At 38.9% G+C, this 12200-nt stretch overlaps 1 protein-coding gene across 2 annotated transcripts in view; it reads left to right on the forward strand.

The window, feature by feature from the left end:
• The window catches only part of lztr1 (leucine zipper like post translational regulator 1), a 69766-nt gene that overhangs the window by 10279 nt on the left and 47287 nt on the right, over positions 1-12200 (forward strand). For both annotated transcript variants that reach the window (XM_048556335.2, XM_059655128.1), the window contains exons 5-8: positions 685-793; positions 1262-1345; positions 4725-4782; positions 6949-7088. In XM_048556335.2, the coding sequence (XP_048412292.1) occupies positions 685-793; positions 1262-1345; positions 4725-4782; positions 6949-7088 (391 nt within the window). The remainder of the gene's footprint in view (positions 1-684; positions 794-1261; positions 1346-4724; positions 4783-6948; positions 7089-12200) is intronic.

Below are 12200 nucleotides of genomic sequence, written 5' to 3' on the forward strand. Positions count from 1 at the left end.
GTCTTTTTGTGTTCTTGAGTAAACGTTGCAGCCTTAGTGTGAGGCAGTGAGTTGATTCATTAGTATTGAGAGCAGAATTACTCACTAGGGACAATTGCTACACTGAAATTTCTACCAAATCGTTACTAAACATTGCAACACTTAGTGGGCTTATCTACACCTTCAGCCAAGAAAGTATCTTAAATTATGTTTCTGTTGTTTTAATACAGTTTGAATAACTCATTGTAAAGGAGACAAGGATTTGTATAGTTCAAGCGCTTCCATTATGAAATGCGTTTTAGGATGTATTAGTCAAGTACTTTGAAACTGAAATATAGGAAAACACTAAGGGTAAATATTGAGATGACTATTGACTTGGAGAGTTTACCTGCTTTTCTTCAAATAATGCCTTGGATCTTTTGCGCCCATAAAACAGGGGCATTGAGCTTCAATTTAATCTTTCATTTGAAGTCTGCATCTGTGACAATGCAGTACTTTCTACTACTCTGAAGCATTAACTAATACTTATGTTCAAAGCTTTGGAGTTGGTCTTCTCAATGAAGTGAGAATGCTACTACTAAGACAAGAATAATTGCATTCTGTGCCCATTTCAAAAAGTACTGCAGTCTAAAAGAGGAAGAAATACTCTGTAGATGGAATTGCCTGCAATTCAGCAGTGACTTTGACTTACCCCTTCCTGTATAGGTGGCTACACTGGAGACATTTATTCCAACTCCAACCTGCAGAACAAGAATGATCTGTTTGAGTACAAGTTTGCCACAGGCCAGTGGACAGAATGGAAAGTCGAGGGCAGGTAATATTTGTTTGCTTGTCATTCTGAAGGAGACTAATTAGCATGAAGGTATGGGCGGTGGATGATGTCTTGTCATGATGTGATCTAATCAAGCCCTTTCCTATGCTGTAACAATTATGTTTGAAGTCAACCGCACATCACCTTTAATTGATCAAGCAGACGGGTGAATAACAATTTTATCACCCTAATAACTTAATGACATCATATGACTCAGCAAATTAAATAGGAAACTGCCATGAAACAGTTTAAAAACAGTAAATGCGTTGTATAGATGATTTAATGATGTTTTATTGAATCTTTCCATTTCTTAATTTCAACTTTAACTGGACCCATTGTAACCCACTGATGTGAATTCATTGCTGGATGAATATTTCATTCTGTTTAACTAATGCTGCATAGCTAATAGCCTATTCTTTACTAATTTACTACCTGAAAATTCTTCAACTGCAAAATGTCTTTTTAATGTAGGCTGCCAGTTGCAAGATCAGCACACGGAGCCACGGTTTATAGCGACAAACTCTGGATATTTGCAGGCTACGATGGTAATGCCAGGTAATGTAAGATTGTTTTTTTTAAAAACGCTATCTTGTTTGTTTAAATTAAAACATTGACTTCAGAAAAATCAATAGTGCTGGATTTTTACAGGCATCAAGTCAAAATTGATTAAAAACTTATTTACTCCATGTCGCAAGACGACAGGGTGAGGGCCTTGACGCAGCCTGGTAAGCTTGTTACTGTATGCACTAAGACTTTACTTAACAGTCAAATTACCTTCAGTTTCCAGACTGATTGTTTGTTGCAGCCTTAAGAGGAATTTGAAAATCTGGTAAAATATATTTAATGTATCTGCCAAGAATTTGCTTGGGTTTGGTATTCAGATACACAGAGGCCTGGACATGATCTGCAGTGGGCTAATAAGTGGAAAATACTAAGTGCTGGGCAATGACCATCTGTACCAAGTGAGAATCTAACCATCTCTCCTGGGGCTCATGATTGACCAGAAATTTAGCGGGGCCCACTAAATCAACCCTATGCCTACAAGGGCAGTTCAGAGGCCGGGAATTCTGCTGCAGATATCTTGCTTTCTGACTCCCCAAAGCCTGTATACCACCTAAGAAGTGGGAAAAAGAGACATCTCTTTTTATTTTGGGATTGCGGGCATTAAAGACACTGTTGAAGAAACCTGGGTGAGTTGCTGCTGTGCACCTTGTACATCGCGTACACTTTCGACAGTGTCTTCAAAACCTGCAATCTCTACCACCCAAAAGAAAGAAGGATGTCCCCTATTGTTTCTTAGGCAGTCCCTCAGGATTAAGGATAATTTACTTCCACTCCAGTTCAGTGTGTTCTGAGGTAGCTGATAAATCCAGTGCACAATCAGTAAATATTACCCTATGCAGGCCAGGTAGGTGACAAAGCACCATTTTGAAAAACATGTGCTTTGAAAGGGGATAAATGAGGGGGTACCTTTTAAAATGTAGATATGAATCAAGTCAATTAAATCTTTTAAAAATCCACCCCAAGCACTTGATTGCAGCTAGCAGCAACAGAAATAGGAAATCATTTTGGGAGTATTTCTCACAGTGATCAGTACCTAGATATTCGTTGAGACAGTGAGCAAAACTGTGTAGTTATTCAATCAAGTGGCTCTGGAATACATTTTCTAGAAGAGTGATCTAAATGGAGCAAATGCATGACTCATCTATTCCTTGATCCTGTAGGTTCTCTCCTCTAACCTATATATTAAGCAGAATGTGGAATCTGCAAATATGTTGATCTTTGCAGCTTCATGAACCACATCTTTATGAAATGTCATAGTCTGAATACAGTGATTCCTTTCATTCCTCCCTAGCTGTGAGAATCTAACACACAGAATGTGTGGTGAAATAGAAGGTGGTAGAGCAAAGCTAGCACATAATTGATGCAATGATTGTTGCTTAGCTAGTCTTTTTTTTGAAAAGCTGTTGTCCTGAGTAGATTAATGATTTTTTATTTTCTTGAGACATCTTGACACACTGAGCGTAAAGGAATGAAATTTCCATTGTCATTGCTTCATGGATTTGCCATCACTCACCCACACATGACGCTCCTTATATTATCAGTGAAGATTGGGGAAAGTCTGGGATGTTCATTAGACTTCCTGGTGTTCATGGTTTGAAAGCTCAACACCCTTAGTGTTCTTTGTACATAAACATAAAAGCAGAGGAGGATTATTTTTTAAAAAACTAGACCTTCTCGTAAGCATTCTGCTTGGTATCTAACCTTTTTCTGAATGCCTTGAATCATTTCATCTTCCTCTTCTGCAACCAGAAGACTGTTCCAAACTTTCATTTGCCCAAGAAAAAGAGTTCTTAATAATATTTACTTTTTACATTACCTTTCATTGATTTTAGTACTCTACACCACCTGTCTTGTCTCTCTTTAACATAGTTTTCTGGCTTTATTTTGCAATACCTTTACACCCTGATGTTCCCTCTCCCCCCATAACCACCTTTTCAGTTCAACTATTTTTTCTGGACTCATTTTCCTTGCATTTAGAATCTGTCTTCTTTATGCCTGTGCATTTGTTATCCAGCCCTAAACACAGTACTCATAGTATAATCTGGCCAGTATAGTGTGGAACTTTAGCATAACTTCTATAAACTACATCTGCACAAACTAACACTATGTCAATTATAATAGATCTTTTGATTAATGTAATTACCAGCAAATTTGATGATAATACAGGAAGCAAAATGACTACAAATACTAAACAAAACCAATAGAAACCGAAATTGTTTGAATTACTGAGTAGGTGGCTGTGAAGAAAAAAGGATCAGGTTAATGTTTGGGTCTTTGATTAATTATCACTTGTTCACCATACCTCCTCTCCACAAATGCAGACTGATCTGCTGATTGTTCCTTTGTTTTCATACAGATAATATTACAGTTGTGTTCAGTAAGTACACAATTTTTGAGAAAAACAGGACTCCAGATACTGAATGCAGGATTTGAGTCCAGGGTGATATGGCGGCAGACAGAAAAGTGGAGCTGAGACCACAATCAAATCAGCCATGATCTTCCTGAATGCTGGGGCAGACTGAAAGGCCATCTCCTACATCCCTAAATACCATGTTCCTGTGATAGAGTCATAAAGGGTTACAAAATATTAGAATGGAAAAAAAGACAAATTTATTAAGGAGGAACTGGAGTTTGCACATTCTCCCCTTGTCTGCATGGGTTTCCTCCCACTGTCCAAAGATGTGCAAGTTAGGTGGATTGGCTATGCTAAATTGCCCATAGTATCTAGGGTGAGCAATGCTGGAATAGGGTGGTTCTGGGTGGGAAATTCTCCGGAGGGGTTGGTGTAACTCAATGGGCCGAATGTCCTGCTTCCATACTGTAAGGATTCTGGAGGGGAAAAAAACATGGAAGCAGACTCTTCAGTCCAACTCGTCCAAGCCAACCAGATATTCCAATCTGATCTATTCCTATCTGCCACAACTCAAAAGTAACCTTTTCTTTCTTTTTGATCAAACAAATTTGTTTCAATTGTTTCTTTTCCACCGCGTAACAATTTTTTAACCTGTATGTGGCATATTTCACCATTAATTTGTGATTTCATTTTTCCTATGTACCATGTTCAATTTATTCTTCTTCCCACTGTAATTTCCTCCTCCATCTTGGGGATTTCATTTTCTTGGCTATGTCTCGATTGCATTTGTTCGACAGTATTGGTACCTCCACAATTTTGTGGCTGTACTACTCAGTTTGTTTCCTTTTTTTTAAAAACTTAATAAATTTGTCTTTTTTCCAATCTAATATGTTGTAACCCCGACTTTCTACTCACTTTAACTGTTGACCCAATGACGTTTGAAGCTCATTTTGGATTAACAAGGTATGTTAACAATGCTGCCAATAATTGAATTTACTTTTGTTTTAATTCTCTCAGGCTGAATGACATGTGGACCATTGGCCTGCAGGACAGAGAGATGGCATGCTGGGATGAGGTAAGACATGTCAAATGTAGCAATAGAGTGGAAATAAAATCACTTTTTTGTTTGATAAGAAAAGGTACAGTACATGAACCCTGTTGAATGTATATTTTTCCTTTTTGATTCCGAAATACATTTCTTGACCTTTGTAAGTGGGAATGAACTAGTATTTTTATTTGGGAGTGCAGAGATCTGCTAATTCATTTTGAAGCAAATGTACAAGTAATGTCTTGCCATAGGGCAGACCAAGGCTCAGGTTGAATCTACATTCAGTATCATTGCCTTTATAAGTCATATCATGAGCAAATACCTTTAATAATAAGTTTCCATGTTTTTCTCCCCCTATCCTCCTTGGAGAAGGGAATGTTTGTTGGCAACTTGGTCTCATGGGCACTAGCAGCTATTGAGTATCTGTGCCATCAGACCTTTTTCATGTGTTGGCTGAAAGTGTGGATGAACTGTTTGATGACAGGGAACACCAAGTGAAGTCTGAGCTACTCAGCTGAATTAAGGACAGTTTTTTTTCTGTCTCAGTCAATACAGCACAAAAACAGACTCATTGGTTCAACTAATCCATCCTAACCATAATCTCAAACTAAACTAGTTCCACCTGCCTGTGCTTAGTCCCATATCCTTCCAAACATTTCTTACTCATGTACTTTTAATCAAAAAAAATTTAAAAATCTTACACCGCTGAAATGTAATATCTATGAGAAATAAGCCTAAATCTCAGGAGCAGCTGCAATATCCACTGTACTCTCAGTCCACCATTTTAAAATCCATTTTCAACATTTTGTTTTAAGATTACCTGACTTCAAACGATGTATTCCAGCTCCAATTTTGTTTTGTTCGTCTGGGGCTGGGGTTGAAAAGAGAGAAACAGTACCTCTACCACAATTATAAGCAATTATCAATTCTTCTTATGAATTCTGCAGATTAGATTAAGATCAAGATGCACTGGAGATGGAGAAACAAAGGACAAACATATTACGCTTGTGATTCTAACGTCACATCTACCAAATTGGCATCTTATCATCTGCAACAAACAACAAATTAAGAACAGAAGCTGATCTATAGCCACTATCAAACTTTATCAATTTTTTTTGTGTTAAAATTAAGGCTGTAGTGCATTTTTCCTTTAACACCATTCCAGTTAGGACTTAGATTTCAGCGTTGTCTACTTCTGCTTTGACATTTAACAAGGATGGTACTTAATTTATGCTGCCTAAGCTAACAGATAAAAGTACAACAGTCTCTTAATCAGTCACTGATAAATTCCACTATTACTACCAGTTTCATCATGTTGTGTCCAAGTAGAAAAAGATCATTTGCTGGCATCCACAACATGTTTCCAGACAAATTACCTTTAACACATCCAGCCTTCTCTATGTATGTATTCCTTTTCAGCTTTGTTGCATTTGTGTTAACTTATAAACTTGTACTCCAGGTGCAATAAATACCACTTTATGGTGATCTCACACATTTTCAGATTTCCTGCGTGGTGTTCAGGGACATCTGATGGCTTATTAGGACAGCTAAATTCCATCTAATTGGCTATATTAAATAATTATTGGGGTGCCTGCTCAGGTGCTGTTTGCGTGCCACTTTTGACTTTGTTAGGTGATCACTTGATTGTAAACAATTGGATTCCACCTAGTGTTCTGAGTAAATGCAGTCTACTGTGTGTTGACAGGGCCACCTGCTGTGCGTCAGAATTAATGGAGAACTGAGGATACAGTGTAAACAAAAAGATAACCAGCCCTATAGTTCCTAAGGAGACTGTTGTTACAAAGTTATACTTTGACCCAATGACCAACTTAACTTCATCAAATTGGAAAGTTTTCAACTTTCAGAACATATAACTAACTTCAATCACCTTTCAGTGTTTTGGAATAGGTAACTGATGCCAACCTGCCAGTGTTGCCCACATCCATGCAAGAATCATAAAAAACTCATGCCCCTGACCAAATAAGAGGTAACAGGTTATTCACATCAAGATTGTAACGGAGGCAGTAGTGTTTCTGGTTATAAATAGGGTAGATTTTTTAAAACGGTTGAGAGGAAAGTGTAAAGATGACCTGAATGAGAGGCAATAGTTTACAGTCCTGGCAGAATTTGGATGTTCAAAACAGTGCAGTAAGTTGTAATCTCAAAATATCTACATTGCCTATTGTTTTTCAGATTGAGCAAAGTGGAGAGATCCCTCCTTCATGCTGTAACTTTCCTGTGGCTGTCTGCAAGGACAAGATGTTTGTTTTCTCAGGACAGAGTGGAGCAAAGATCACTAATAATCTTTTTCAGTTTGAATTCAAGGAAAAAGTGTACGTGCTTAATATTTATTCTTTCTAATCATTCTTATCCTTAATAAATGAGTGAAATTGTTATCACATTGCCAGAGGTTTTGAGGAAAGGAAACTGGGGTCAGGAAAGATGTGATTTAGGGATTTAGGAGGAACTGTCTTGTTTTCTCTTTAAACCTTGATGTGGAGGTTCTCTGCCTTCCTCAGCACATTTAATGCTGATCATTTGGGAGCCGTAAAAATGTTTTTAATTGAATATAAGGAATCATGATTTTTTTTTTTACAAACTTCATTACTTGATATGAATGTATGATTATAATTTGGCAGTTCTTGATGGAGGGCCTTTGCCTTTTAGTTATTGAATTGATTTCTGTATCAGGCTGTACCTGTCCAAATATTTCTTAAATAACAAAATTGTGCCTCTGGCAGCCCAGTCCACCCTCTATGTACAAAAATTGCCCCTCTGAGCCTTTTTGTATCTCTCCTGTCTCGCCTTAAGCCTACACCCTGTAGGTTTGACTCCCCTACCAGTGGGAGAAGCTGTTTGATATCTACCTCATCTATATCCCTCATGATTTTGTGGACCTCTATAAGGTGACCCCTCAGTCTCCTCCGCTGCAGGGAAAAAGAAATCCCAGCGAATCTAGCCTCTCCTTATAACTTAGACCTTCCAGTCCGGATAGCATCCTAGTGAATCTTTTTCTTATGTGCTTCTTAAAGACCAGAATATCTGTACTCGCATTGTCACTGCAGAAGTAGCTTGAGAACAAGTAGTGTGAGCAACAGGTTGCTCACTTCAGCCCAGAGCAGAGCAACAAAGTAATATCTTACCATCCCAGCTCTTCTCCTCCTCCTCCTCCTGTTCCCCTATATTTGGTGTAATTAACAAGATGACCTGAATCCGCTACCATAAATCACTTGGAATAGCCGATACTTTCCATGGAATGAAAGATATGACTATGACTAGATCATATACAGAAAGACAACAGCCTGAAGCCCTTTCACATTTAACAGCAATTTAAGAGAAGCGAAAGTTTTATTTTGTTCCATCAATGTTATTTTATGTGGCTATTCTAAATAGGGCTAAAACTAATTTTTTGGCACAAAGTTGGTATAACCCGAAGCCAGTTGTGATCTAACATTGATTTTTATTAAGATGATGAGGTGTCTCATGTTGCTTAGTACTGAAGAGTCATGCAGCTGACTGCTGATTTACAGTTTGGCACACTTGAGCATTTAATAAATAATCCTATGGTTGCAATTTTTCTAATAGAGTTCTCTGTGCATGGCATTGAGACTTGGAAAACCTCAAGGAAAATTGTTTGAGATACACAAAATATAAGGAAATATCCACTCAGAAAAGTATCTTATTTTGTTTTTGAAAAATGCACCACAAAAGGACAAATATAAATGTGAAGATTATCTGGTTGTGTTTTGCTACATCTGTGCAATCTGCTGAATTTTCTGTTAGCATTTAAATGAACTGCTTTGGAGCTTGCATGTAACATGATAGAACAATGTTGTATTATTCCTTGTCAGGAATAGAATGGTCAGTGACCATGCAGCGAGTCTGACTTCCTGTTCAAAGTCTAGACTTAAGCCTATCCTATGATTCTAAGTTTTCTGGTGAGACTACACCTGGAGTATTGTGTGCCATTTTTGTGTTCTTTTCTGAGGAAGCTCTGGCTAAGTTTTACCAGACTGATTCCTGGGATAGCAAGAGTGATGCATGAAGAGAGACTGGATTGGATAGGACTATTTTCACAAGAGTTTAGAAGAATGGGGAAGCTCCCCTAGAAAACTACAGAACTCTTAACAGAACTCTACATGGTAAACACTGGTCGATGCCCCTGATGATTAGGGAGTCCAGAACTAGGGTCATAGTCTAATGATATAGGTAGGCCATTAAGAATTGAGATGAGGAGAAATTGCTTCAGTTAGAGAGGTGAAGGTGTGGAAAATGGTTGAAACCAAAACATTGAGTGCTTTCAAGGAGTTAAGTATAGTTTTTAGAGCTAAAAGGATCCAGGGGTATGGGGGGAACGTGGTATTGAGTTGGATGATCATGCATGATCATGTTGAAAGGGGGAGCAGGCTTAAAGGGCCAGATGTTTTCCTGTTCACTTGTAGGAGATGGACATCGCTGACTGGCCAGCATGTATTGCCTGTGAGATTGTTGGCTTGCTTGCTGAGCTGACTGGTTATCGTACAGACATTTCATCACCATGCTAGGTAACATCATCAGTGAGGCCTTCAATGAAGTGATGTTGTTCTACTCCACTTGGTATTTATTCCTCGTGGTCAACCACTAGGAATCATGGTAGCACACAAACCCACAACCACACTATTGCAAACACGCACAGGAGCCAAAGACCCCATGCCCGTGATATACAGGACCAGCACAGTTTACAAAATACCTTACAATGACTGCAACAAATGTTACATTGGACAGACCGGAAGGAAAGTAGCCATCAGGATACACAAACACCAGTTAGCAGCAAAACGACATGACAAATTTTCCCTCCTCTCAGTGCCCTCTGTCAATGAGGACCATCAGCTTAAATGGGACAACGTGACCATCTTAGGTCAAGTCAACCACAGACAGCCACGGAAATTCCTAGAGGCCTGGTTTTGAACCCGTAATGCAAGCAAAAAACATGTGGAATAGACCCCATACTCAAATCCATGCAGAACAGAACTGGATATGACACAGCCCAACTTAACAGACCAAATCGTATAAATATCAAGTAGAGTAAAACAACATCGCTTGATCAGAGGCCGCACTGATGATGTTACCTAGTATGGTGACGAAACATCTGAACTGCAACCAGCCAGCTCAGCAAGCGAGCCAACAACGTCGTCCACAACTCGAGCTACAAATCTTCGCAAGAAATTTATTGCCCGTCACTAGTTGTCCTTGAGAAAGTGGTGGTGAGCTGCCTTCTTGAACTGCTGCAGTCCTCCAGCTGTGGGTTGATCCACAATGTCATTAGGGAGGGAATTCCAGGATTTTGATCCAGCAACAGTGATGGAACGGCAATGTATTTCCATGTCAGGATGGTGAGTGGCTTGGAGGGGAACTTGAAGATGGTGATGTTCCTATATATCTGCTATCCTTATCCTTCTGGATGAAAGTGGCCGTGGGTTTGGAAGATGCTGTCTGAGGATCTTTAGTGAATTTCTGCAGTGCATCTCATAGATAGTACACACTGCGGCTGCTGATTGTAGGTGGTGGGAGGGAGTGGATGCTTCTAGTTGTGGTGCCAATCAAACAAACAGCTTTGTCTTGGATGGTGTCAAGTTTCTTGAGTGTTGTATTTCCTACTCCTGTATTTTCTGTGTTTCTACAGATGTTTAAAACTGATGAGGAGAAACTGCTCCTATCAGAGGGTTGTCTATATGTGTAACTCACTGCCCAAGAGTAGCAGAATCAGTCAACAAATTCAAGAAAGAAATAGACATGTTTCTGATGAAAAGCAGGATAAAGGGCTATGGGGAAAGTGGGATTTGAGACCAGGATAAGATGGTGGAGTGGGCTTGAAGGGTTCAAGTGCCTACTCTGACTCCTAATTCCTATGTTCCCATGTGTTGGTATGAATGGATGCTGCATACGAAGAATTGCAACTGCGGGCACTTCCCCTCTTACCAAACAGTACTTACAGTCTAAGACAACAAAGTGTGAAGCTGGATGAACACAGCAGGCCAAGCAGCACCTCAGGAGCACAAAAGCTGACGTTTCGGGCATAGACCCTTCATCAGAGAGCTCTCTGATGAAGGGTCTAGGCCCGAAACGTCAGCTTTTGTGCTCCTGAGATGCTGCTCGGCCTGCTGTGTTCATCCAGCTTCACACTTTGTTATCTTGGATTCTCCAGCATCTGCAGTTCCCATTATCACTAGTATGTACAGTCTTTCTTTCTGAATTAGTCCAGGCACAAAAGCAATGCCGTGTCAACTATTTTGTTTCTGACATTAGGGTCTTAAAGAAAACCTGTAAAATGGTGCAGATGAAAATTGTTCTCTTAGTTCAAAGTATTTTAGCAAAATATATAACCTCTACAGTCTTTTTCATTATTCATTCACGGATTTTTGTGTGCTGGCAAAAGCATTGTTAAAAACCCTATGTTTCATTACTTTTGGGAAGATGGTGGTGAGGTCCTGTCAACTGAATAGCTTGCTAGAAGACATTTGAGTGTCACCTATATTGTTAGGGTCTGGAGTCATGCATAGGCCAGTCCAGGTAAGAATTACGGATTTCCTTCTTGAAAGGTTTTCAGTTAACTGTATGTATTTTTAGGAAGATCTGGTCACCATTTACTGAAATTAGAATATTTCATTCCAGATGTATATTTAATTTAAATCCATTTTGCTGTGATGGGGCAATTTAAACTCCTGTCTTTGGATCATTAGTCCAAGCCTGCAGATTGTATAGAATGACTGTGCTACACTTCGTGGTGTAAATGTCTTAAAAATCTTCCAACATGAAATAAGTGAACTGTAAAATACGATATGCCTTTAAGTGATATTCCAATTCCTTGGTAATGAATTTTTTTCACTCAGCCAGCTGTTTGTGGTTAGGGGGAATGTGTTGGGTTTCTGGCTATCTGCCAAAATACCATACAGCCTTATTAGTGAGAACTAGCGAACAATTTGAGTGACAACCAGCCTGTCAATGATGCTCTGACAGCTGTTCCAGCGCAAGATTCACTCCTTTACCAAGATGACATCTGGCACCAAACTTGGGTGGAAATGGTGTTTCAGCTCAAGTCACTGTCTTGCTGAAAGGAGCCACAGACAGCCACACTAAGTTTTATTTTGAAAAGCAAGTGAGCCTTTCATCAAACTAGAATAGTTTTAAGTGCACAAGCATTTGATAGAAAAACATAAAGAGAGAGTAATTTTTCAACGCTGGAGAATTTTTAGTGTTAGTTTTTAAATTTGTCTGATACTGATGCTATAGTAAGGGACATTGGACTTGCATTCCATCAAATGATGAAAAATGTATGATAGATGTAGCAGAGAGAACATTGTGCATATAAAAGTAATAATCTCTTTGTGATGATTAATTATGCTCTGGTTTTCATCAAAGATGGACACCAATATGTGACATTTAAAAATGAATTTCAGTGTAGTTAA

This window comes from Stegostoma tigrinum, chromosome 26 (genome assembly GCF_030684315.1).
Source record: "Stegostoma tigrinum isolate sSteTig4 chromosome 26, sSteTig4.hap1, whole genome shotgun sequence".
Lineage (NCBI taxonomy): Eukaryota > Metazoa > Chordata > Chondrichthyes > Orectolobiformes > Stegostomatidae > Stegostoma > Stegostoma tigrinum.